This window comes from Arachis hypogaea, chromosome 5 (genome assembly GCF_003086295.3).
Source record: "Arachis hypogaea cultivar Tifrunner chromosome 5, arahy.Tifrunner.gnm2.J5K5, whole genome shotgun sequence".
Taxonomy (NCBI): Eukaryota; Viridiplantae; Streptophyta; class Magnoliopsida; order Fabales; family Fabaceae; genus Arachis; species Arachis hypogaea.
The window spans coordinates 79299287-79310278 of NC_092040.1; the positions used below are offsets into that span (position 1 = coordinate 79299287).

The 10992-nt window shown below is 33.0% G+C and overlaps 1 protein-coding gene and 1 non-coding gene across 9 annotated transcripts; both read right to left on the reverse strand.

The window, feature by feature from the left end:
• Positions 1-2404: 2404 nt before the first annotated feature.
• On the reverse strand, positions 2405-8623 carry LOC112801678 (uncharacterized). 8 transcript variants are annotated; one of them, XM_025844566.3, is made up of 9 exons: positions 8175-8623; positions 7668-7842; positions 6882-7002; positions 6118-6245; positions 4506-4709; positions 3992-4084; positions 3804-3911; positions 3327-3716; positions 2405-2686 (listed from the first exon to the last, which is right to left on the reverse strand). In XM_025844566.3, exons 3-9 carry the CDS (start codon positions 6943-6945, stop codon positions 2648-2650), a joined length of 1026 nt encoding a protein of 341 aa, XP_025700351.1. In that variant the 5' UTR covers positions 6946-7002; positions 7668-7842; positions 8175-8623; the 3' UTR covers positions 2405-2647. The 8 variants fall into 8 exon arrangements, with proteins under 8 accessions (XP_025700351.1, XP_025700347.1, XP_025700350.1 ...); XM_025844562.3 differs by having other exon boundaries at positions 4506-4742; positions 8175-8610; XM_025844565.3 differs by having other exon boundaries at positions 6882-7067; positions 8175-8610.
• Positions 8624-10317: 1694 nt separating this feature from the next.
• On the reverse strand, positions 10318-10425 carry LOC112804445 (small nucleolar RNA R71). Its single transcript, XR_003203061.1, has one exon. It is a non-coding gene; the product is annotated as a small nucleolar RNA R71 (small nucleolar RNA).
• Positions 10426-10992: the final 567 nt, after the last annotated feature.

The window sequence follows — 10992 nt, forward strand, 5'->3', positions numbered from 1 at the left end:
AACGAGCGCTCGCCTGACAACCGAGTCATCCATTCCGTGAGATCAGAGTCTTCGTGGTATAGGCTAGAACTGATGGCGGCATTCAAGAGAATCCGGAAGGTCTAACCTTGTCTGTGGTATTCTGAGTAGGATTCAATGATTGAATGACTGTGACGTGCTTCAAACTCCTGAGGGCGGGGCGTTAGTGACAGACGCAAAAGAATCACTGGATTCTATTCCGGCCTGATCGAGAACCGACATATGGATAGCCGTGCCGTGACAGGGTGCGTTGAACATTTCCACTGAGAGGATGGGAGGTAGCCACTGACAACGGTGAAACCCTTGCTTAAGCTTGCCATGGAAAGGAGTAAGAAGGATTGGATGAAGACAGTAGGAAAGCAGAGAGACGGAAGGGACCAGCATCTTCATGCGCTTATCTGAAATTCCCACCAATGAATTACATAAGTATCTCTATCTTTATCTTTATGTTTTATGCGTTTATCACCATACCCATTTGAGTTTGCCTGACTAAGATTTACAAGGTGACCATAGCTTGCTTCATACCAACAATCTCTGTGGGATCGACCCTTACTCGCGTAAGGTTTATTACTTGGACGACCCAGTACACTTTCTGGTTAGTTGTGCGAAGTTGTGTTTATGCCATGGTATTGAACACCAAGTTTTTGGATTCATTACCGGGGATTAATTGATTTGTGAAAAGTAGTGATCACAATTTCGTGCACCAAGTTTTTGGCGCCGTTGCCGGGGATTGTTTGAGTATGGACAACTGACGGTTCGTCTTGTTGCTTAGATTAGGTATTTTTCTTCAGAGTTCTTAAGAATGAATTCTAGTGTTTCAAGGTGATGTTCTTATCATCACCAAAGCTGATTGATCTTCATCAATTTAGCTCTTGAATGCAATGTCCTGCTGAAGCTTGGCTGGCCATGTCTAATTCCTTTAGACTGAAGCTTTAGACTAACATTGCATGATTCCTGGAATTCTCATTAAGAATTTTGATACCTTTATTTTCTTTTTCCACTTAATTTTCGAAAAAGCACAAAAAAAAAATTTTACAAAATCATAAAATCCAAAAATATTGTATGTTTCTTGTTTGAGTCTAGTGTTTCATTTTAAGTTTGGTGTCAATTGCATGCATTCATTCATGTGTCTTAAGGATCTTCAAATAATTCTTGATGATTTCTTACTCTGATCTTTGAATTCTCTTGACTTGAGTGTTTATGTGTCTCATATGCATTCTCATTAGTGTCAGTAGTATACAAACTGCTAAGTTTGGTGTCTAGCATGCATTGATATTTGATTTTAGTTGCATTTTGATTATTCCTCATTATTAAAAATCCAAAAATATTTTCAATTTGTGTCTTTTCAAGTCAAGAATACAGAGAATTGAAGGTTCAGACATACAGCAGAGGAATTGCACAGAAAAAGCTGGGCGTTCAAAATGCCCAGTGAAGAAGGACAGACTGGCGTTTAAACGCCAGCCAGGGTACCTGGTTGGGCGTTTAACGCCCAAAAGGGTATAGTTTTGGGCGTTAAACGCCAGAATGTGCACCATTCTGGGCGTTTAACGCCGGGATGGCACAAGAGGGAAGATTTTGTTTTCAATGCAAATTTTTTTTCAAGTTTTCAAAATCTTTTCAAAATCAAATCTTTTTCAAATCATTTCTTCTCAATCAAATCTTTTTCAAATTCAATTTCTTTCCATTTTCAAAGATACTTGCTATCAATTAATGATTTGATTCAACATTTCAAGTATGTTGCCTTTTCTGTTGAGAAAGGTTTAATGTCTGAATCATATCACTACAAGAAAAACACCCATTCAGGTACATTTGAAAAGTGTAGCCAAAAACAAAAAAAAGTGATGCCTTAGGAAAAGGCTACGTTTTTTATGCTTCGGAGACACTTTTGTAGGGGATGCCTATACTAGTGTTGCCTATTCTCAAAGGCTACGCTTTTCTGTATCAAAGGCTACGCTTTTGGCCTTTGAGAATAGGATACGCTTTTTAAATGATGCTGTTCAGGACCTAAGGCTACCCTTTTCAGCACTAATAGTTACCGTAATTCTGAAGAATAGGCTACACTTTTGAGGGCTACAGCATCACTTTATAAATGTAGCAAACAGTATACCTATAACTACTCTATATAAGTGTAGCCTTTTGTCCCTCATTTTTTTTAAAATTTCTGTTTATATATATATATATATATATATATATATATATATATATATATATATATATATATATATATATATATATATATATAAACAGAAATTTCTAACAATTTTTTTTTATTTAAACTCTGATATTTGAGAATATAATTATATATATAATCCTGTATTTTTAATTAAATTAGTTAATTATTATAAAATAAAAATGAATACATATATAATAATACTATACAATAATCTTTAAATAATAAAAATTATACTGAAACAAAATATAATTATACAATGAAACAAAAATATTGGGATGATCATAATTTTGAGTATTCATACATCTCAAACTAGAATAAGTATACTCATATAATGCACTTAGAGTTTACTGCTAATAAACTAGGAAAAACCAAAATATTATATCATATAAATGTATCTTAGCTTCTAATAAAAGATATCATCATCAACCATACATCTTTCAATTTCCATCTTTGTCACTAAACCATCATGATCAGCATCTCAATCTTCACTCGCATCTTCAGAATTATCCAGCATAATTATATAGAAAAATAATTATAATTTGAAAAAGTACAACAAGAAAAAAGTAATTATTAACATATTAATAACATATATAATATCCGAGCGGCATAGGATAATTGAAACTACTCTTCTTTTCATTTCACCAAAAACATAAAATAAGAAACAAAACCATACTATGTTTGAATAAATAATTAAATAAACCAAAGTCTTTTGCTTTAAAATAACAATCATATTCAGGGAATACTATAAATCACCATAAAGGACATAACTAAAAAACAGAGTAACACGACTTCATACTAAATGGGAACTAAAATCAGAAACTCAAGTGCATTGTGCAAGTGACAAGCAGCGCATAATAGCATGAAAAAACAAAACCAGAAAAATCAGAAAAACCAGAAAAATTACAACTTCCACCCTGATAACAATAATAATAAAATTACATAACGAAAAAACAAAACCAAAAAGCCCAAATCACAGCTTTCATCTTCTTCAATTTCAGTTCAAATTAAAAAATTTGGCATCCTCCTAAGTTCTAACAAATAAAAATTTTAAACTTAACAGTACATATTCAGAATCCTAATTAACAATTAACAATATATAAACAAATATTAGGGAATAAAAAAAAACTGGTCATACCATATTTATGTTTGGAATATGTGTTGATCCATGAGCGCTATTTGCATCAATTGGAGAGTGTTGGGCATCTTGTAACAAAGCTTCAATTTCTTCCGACCTCATTCCAGGTTCAGATCGCTGAACTAGTAACTTAATCATGTTTCGCAATCCATGAAGGTCAGCCTCTTGGTGCTGCTGTTTGGCTTTCATGTCTCCAAGTTCAGCCTTCAAAGATGTGACTTCCTCTTGGTGTTGTTGCTTGAGTTCAAAAATTTCTGCATGCTTTTTTAAGTCACTTCGTGTAACAGATCTTCCATAGCACCTAACCCGACCTGGTTGTTCTTTTCCAAATAAAGACTCAAAAGCTTCCTCATCTGTTTCACCAGCAGCTTGGCGGTTTTGGAATTCATCCTAATTAAAAGAAACATTTGAAATAGAATTAATTACCGTATCCTAAATTTGACTTATAATCATTAGTAATTCAATGAACTCTCATACAATTGCATCTTGTGTTTCCTGATCAATTTCCTTCCTTTTCCGACTTGTTCGAGTAGCAAGGAACATTTCAAACCTTTTTGGTTCCTCATTTGTTTCCTTTGTCGCGCGCTACAAAATAAAGCCTTAAATAAGTCAGTCTATAACAACATAACTAAACAAATCCCAGCACAAATATTAAATAAGTATACCAGAGCCACTCGTACTCTTCCGAAATTGATTGGCCCCATGCGATGTGGAAACTTTTGCTGTTCTTTATGTTTCTTATTTTTTTCACTTATTGACTATAATTGAATAAAAAGTTAGCATATAGAAACAGAGAAAAATATAATTAAATTTTGCTTCAGCAAACAAAACTACAGCAACCAGAATAGCAGCAGATATAATTGCACAAAATAGAATTGCAGAAAATAAAATTGCACAAAATAGAACTATAGAAAATAGAATTGCAGCAACTTAAAATTACAGCAAACAAAGTAGCCAAAAATAGAATTGTAAATACACAAATTCAGAAGTTCAGAATGGAACTGGCAGCAATATATCCTAAGAAAATTCAATTCAGTTCAAGAACCTACATCAGAATGGACATGTGTTTGTACAGCATGAGAGAGGACAGATTCCAACATTATCAATTGAATTTTCATTATTTTGCTTATGTCTTAACAAACAGTAATATATTTGCAATTAAAGTACCAACTATTTTACCTGGATTGTAGGATGACTCCAATAATAGATCAATTTTATGAATTGACTTTCTGGAACTTGTGTCGGTCGATTTTTCACCATATCTTCGATGGTATCAAAGGGAACAAAGTGCTTCTGCTTAATCTTTCCCTTGAACCGCTTCCAAGCATCCCGAATTGCTTGGATCACCCACTTTTCTCCACTATCTGGGAGGATAAACTTGGTCTGCATGATATCAACAGTGTTATACGCACCTTCCTATATTTAAAATAATTGAGATTTAATAATAATAGAAGAGTCTTACATTAACATAGTTTCACATGAATTTCTTAGCTTTAAGAGTTACAGCATGCCAGCTAGTGTATAAAAGACTCACAAATCTTTTATTTCTACCAATTGTGCCTACGAAACTAGTTAAATTAGACACACTTTGATCGGTTGGTCCTACTGGCTGTCCAATATCAAAAGTAACTTGGTCCTACTGGAGGTATGTTAATTTCAGGCATTGCCTCTTTCAATAGCTCTAGAAGGGAAGTGAAGGAGGCATTGCTCCAACCGTGCAAACACTTTAACAAGTACAAGCGGATGGTAAAAGATAATGTAGAAAATTTCTTGCAGCCCGGGTATAACTCTTGACTTGCCCCATCTATTAAATTATAAAACTTTTTAGCCTCTTCATTTGGACCTACAGTAACACCCTCAGCATGAATCTCACAAGGAAAAAGGAAGAAGAATCCAAAGTAGAAAGAATCAACAAGTTTTGAAGTAATGCACAAATCAAATAGAGTCCATACTCTGGTTTTTTCTTCAGAACATCAACTATAACATAGTATAATTTCTCAAATGATAAAATATTCTAAAGAGTTGAAGTCACAATTCAGAAACAACTAATTGAAGACAAACAGAATAATTAAATTATTATTATAATATATTAGTACTAATATTATGAAGAACAAGGTGACCCACAATAATCATCATTAACCTACCCCAGTTCGTGCACCTTAGTTAGAAGATTATAATTTTAATATCTTATACATGTGCATAAATTGTTTTACATACACTAGAATTAATACATTAATTATAATGATTAAATTTAAATTACAACACCCGGTTTTTTAGTTTTAGAAACTACTATTAATATTATTATCGTAAAATAAAAGTGATCATATTTTACTTAAAATAATTATTTTAATTTAAAACTTCTTTATTTGCTCTACAGAAAGAGGATATAATTTCATATTCCAATAACAAGCACATGATAATTTTCTTTTTCCACTATCATCATAATATACATTGAAGCTGCTGGAACTATAGCTTCCACACCGACATTTTTTTTTTTTGAATAAAAATTAATTAGGCGAATAGTGTTTTTCCTTTTGCATTGCTTGGTGTAAAAGTCACCACCATATTTAAATTTGAACCCAAATAGTATTATACATTGAATACTCTCATGTTGATATCTTTGTATAAAATAGCATTATAAATTGATACGATTATGTTAAGTCACTAAAATCAGCCACTAAAATTAATGATCAGTATAAAATATATGTTAAAATTTAAGTTTTAAATCTTAATTTAAAAAATATAAAATTAAAAATAAATTATTTTTTATATTTTTTAAAATGACACGTACCTTTGTGGGTGCTGGGTGAAGAGAAATTGTTGCTCTTGTTATAACTCCAAATTGTCCTAAGCCTCCAAGAACCGCGTGAAATAACTCTGAATTCTTTTGCTTAGAACATGTTATTAAATCTCCCTTTCCTAAAAAGAAACCACACACAAATTCATTAATTAATTAAATAATATGGAAAAACTTGAACTCATAATCATGTAATTCTGATATCACTAACATGAAATTCTGAAAGTAACTGATAGTGTTTGAGCTAAGAACAGAATTTGAACTCATGAGAAAGAATTCAAATATTTGACAGAAAGGAAAAGATTATGAAAAAGAAAATATTAGAAAACTGTATTGGATATTCATTGTTATCTATCACACAAGTATATAGAAGAGCTATTTATATATATTCCTCAAGTTAACAAAAATAACAAAAAGTAGTTTCTAATAATAGATAATTACTCTAACTATTATAACTAGTTTTTTTCACTCATACTTTAATTTCTTTACATTTTGGACTTTGGTTCTAATTTAGTACTAGTTATTTTATATTGACATGCATGGAAAATAATGATAATGCAGGTTCAGAATCTTATAGAGAGATGCTTGCTATTTCATATGAGTCAAGATCAGTGCATAAAAGGCACTAGCTGAACATGCAGGAATCAAGCCACTTGTTACACTTACAGGTCCATATTATATAAACCTTATTATTATTATTAATGAGTTTTCAATTTCATCACTATGTATTTATTTAAACTTGTGCTCACGTCACATGCCTTTTGAAGGAAGCAACCAAACTAAGCTCTGCAAGTCAAACATGAACAGCATGAGCTTCAGCATCAATTTGCTTCTTCAATGAGCAAGTCCTCAAAATGCTCCAACAATCAAAGACCAACACTAAACCCACAGCTATGAATTATGATGAAAGCAGAGAAAACTTTCCAGAAAATACTTTGATTCAACTGGAAAACAAGAAGAAATAAGTACATAGTGCAGAGAATCATAGAATGCAGCACGTGCATATTTTCGCCATTTCAAAAATTAGAATGAAATGCAACAAATTAACTGACCAAATGGATGAGTAATCAAATCCCAAGTAAATCTATTATTAACTTGTGTACCAAACAAAATAAGCTTAATTTTCAAAATGAACTTTCCTCATAAATCATAGAAAAGAAAACCTCATTGGCAAAAAAGCTTCATTAAAGCCTAATATTCTGTAATTAGGCTGTTTAAATATGAACTCAATTATTTATTACAATGCAAATTCAAACAGTAATTTATTAATCAACAACCAACATTCAATCATTCTGGTCCTAAATGCTCACCGTTCACCTATTGAATATAGAAAAAAGTTAAATCATGAAATTACACACTGAAGCAAGCAATGAAACACATTATAAATTTGAATAGCGAGTCCTAAAGAGATTTGCACTTTCACTTCAAAGTTCAAACACAGAGAAACGTAATCGCAAAAGTGAAATAATATAAAGAGAAGCTCCATTGTTGAATCCAATCATAGGCTACAGAAAAAAGAAAAAGAGAATGTGCATAAGAGTTACCTGCTACAACGGATTACTTGCTGCGGTGGCGTCAATGGAGTCAATGAGTGCAAATGTTATAGCTCATTCAGCTCACCTTTCTTCTTCGTCTTCTACTTCTCTACTCCTTGTCTTCTTTCATTCTTTACATTCTTCACACCAGTTCTGTTTCTGGCTAACCAAGAAACCGTTCAAACTGCAAGAACTCTGTTAGAAACAGGAAGCTAAAAACAGAAAAACGGAAGCCAACTTATTCATTGAGAAATCACAGAAACAAAAGCTTATTAACGCTGCATTTGGATTCAGTCTCAGAAACAAAAATACAGAGAAAATAGACAAGCTGTATATTAAATCACAGTTCACAAACCGTAAAATACCACACATCTTCATCAACAACAGCATGCATGTTATCAAATTACAGTTCACAAACCCATATTTTGAGAGATTAAAAGCCCCAAATTAAAACCCCTAAAATAGGAACCCTAAGCCACTGATCAATTTCAGAAGCAAATAGAAATCAATACATACCTATTCAATGATGTGAGCACATCAAAGACGATGATGAGAAGCACGGAGATGACTATGGTGAGAGCGGCGCAGCAACGATGGTGAGGGCTGCACAACGATGATGGTGAGGGCGGCACAGCTTCAATCAGTGCAAGCGATGGCGAAGAGGAGTGACGACGGTCAATGTGGATATGTGCAGGTGAGCCGTGAACGGGAGGCGACGACTCTGAATGGCGAGAGTGAGAGGGTTTTACGAGGATGAAGGTGAGTGTATGTAATTCATCCTATACAAAATTTGAAAGGAAAAAAAATCAATACAAATCCATTTGAGCTACTAGTTTTACGTTTTTCAAACTGGTTCTTTTTTTTACACTGGAAAACTGGTCCTTTAAGGATTAAGTTTAACCTTTTTTTTTCATCATTTACAAATTCTTCTTTTTTAATACTTTTTTTTTACATACAATCCTTTTATATTATCTTACTTGTTATCGAATGTTTTTAATACAAAAGTAGGTGATATAGAAGAGAGATGTACAAAAAATGTTGTATATATCATTCCTCGCTATATAATGTTGGTGATTGTTATAATATCTAAAATTTAGTGCTTAATTTATTAAAAATAAAAAATTAATATTTAATTTAAAATTATTAAAAAATGAATTTTAAATATTAAATATTTAATTTAAAAAATAAGTTTTATAAATTAGACTAAAATTAGAGACAAGATAATTGACCACGTGATGTCTTACAAAGTATATTAAATATTACTGAAACATAAAAAATGTACGAGTAACTAGTAACTCATCAGTTTGCTTTCAGAAAAAAAATGAAAAAATTTACTAAGTGTTAAGTTTTTTGCTCTAGATACATTAGGCATCACTTTTAAAATGCACCCAAAACTTAACAAATAGGCTACCCTTTAAAAGCGTCTCCTTTGATACGAAAAGTGAATCTATAGATATCAACCTACGGCTATGCTTTATAAGTGATTTCTATAATACCTAAGGCTACGCTTTTTAAATGATGCCGCATTTGTGTATCCTTTTCTCTTATAAAAAGGCAACACGGAAAAAGCGTAGCCTATTCTATGAATAGGCTACGCTTTTCAAATGTAGCCTAAAAAAAGTGTGGCTGAATGGGTATTTTTCTTGTAGTGTATCTTTTCTTGATAGCCAAGTCATTAATTTTAAAATCAAATTTTTTTTAAATGTTTTTCAAATCATATCTTCTCAACCACATCTTTTTAAAACCAATCATATCTTCTTAACCACATCTTTCTCAAAATAGTTTTCAATCAAATCTTTTTGATTTCTAATTTCAAAATCTTTTTCAAAAATCACTTTATTTCTTTTCCACTTTTATTTTCGAAAATCAATTAGTGTTTTTCAGAAATGTTTTCAAAATCTTTTACTTAATTTTCGAAAATTACTTCCCTTCTTCTCACATCCTTCTATTTATGGACTAACACTATTCCTTAATGCAAAATTCGAAATCCATCTTCTTTGATAAGTTCGAATTTTCTACTTCTACCTTCTATTTTTTCTTTTCCTCTGACACCTCAAGGAATCTCTATACTGTGACATAGAGGATTCCACATTTTCTTGTTCTCTTCTCTTTCATATGAGCAGGAGGAAGGACAAAAGCATTCTTGTTGAAGCTGATCCTGAACCTGAAAGGACCCTGAAGCAAAAACTGAGAGAAGCCAAGGCACAACTCTCTGTAGAGGACCTAACAGAAATCTTCAAAGAAGAAGAAAACATGGCAGCCGAAAACAACAACAATGCCAACAATGCAAGGAAGGTGCTGGGTGACTTTACTGCACCTACTCCCGACTTTTATGGGAGAAGCATCTCTATCCCCTGCCATTGGAGCAAACAACTTTGAGCTTAAGCTTCAATTAGTTTCTCTAATGCAACAGAATTGCAAGTTCCATGGACTTCCATTGGAAGATCCTCATCAGTTTTTAGCTGAATTCTTGCAAATCTGTGACACTGTCAAGACTAATGGGGTTGACCCTGAGGTCTACAGACTTATGCTATTCCCTTTTGCTGTAAGAAACAGAGCTAGAATATGGTTGGACTCACAACCTAAAGAAAGCCTGAACTCTTGGGAAAAGCTAGTCAATGCCTTCTTGGCAAAGTTCTTTCCACCTCAAAAATTGAGTAAGCTTAGAGTGGAAGTCCAAACCTTCAGACAGAAGGAAGGAGAATCCCTCTATGAAGCTTGGGAAAGATACAAACAATTAATCAGAAAGTGTCCCACTGATATGCTTTCTAAATGGAGCATCATTGGAATTTTCTATGATGGTCTCTCTGAACTATCCAAGATGTCTTTGGATAGCTCTGCTGGAGGATCTCTTCATCTGAAGAAGACGCCTACAGAAGCTCAAGAGCTGATTGAAATGGTTGCAAATAACCAATTCATGTACACTTCTGAGAGGAATCCTGTGAACAATGGGACCAATCAGAAGAAAGGAGTTCTTGAGATTGACACTTTGAATGCCATATTGGCTCAGAACAAAAATATTGACTCAACAAGTCAATATGATTTCTCAAAGTCTGTCTGGAATGCAAAATGCACCAAGCAGTACTAAGGAGGCTTCATCTGAAGAAGAAGCTTATGATCCTGAGAACCCTTCAATGGAAGAGGTGAATTACATGGGAGAACCCTATAGAAACACCTATAATCCTTCATGGAGAAATCATCCAAATTTCTCATGGAAGGACCAACAGAGACCTCAACAAGGTTTCAACAGTAGTAATGGTGGAAGAAACAGGTTTAGCAATAGCAAGCCTTTTCCATCATCTTCTCAGCAACAGACAGAGAGTTCTAAGCAGAA

What these genes read in the sequence shown, in the direction of transcription:
- LOC112801678 (XM_025844562.3), bottom strand. Translation starts at nt 6,945, where the DNA reads ATGCTGAAGCTCATGCTGTTCATGTTTGACTTGCAGAGCTTAGTTTGG. An exon ending in TTGGTTGCTTCCTTCAAAAG is followed by an intron (nt 6,246 to 6,881) that starts GCATGTGACGTG and finishes GTTTCTTTTTAG; the next exon opens with GAAAGGGAGATTTAATAACA. An exon ending in TTCACCCAGCACCCACAAAG is followed by an intron (nt 4,743 to 6,117) that starts GTACGTGTCATT and finishes TTTTAAATATAG; the next exon opens with GAAGGTGCGTATAACACTGT.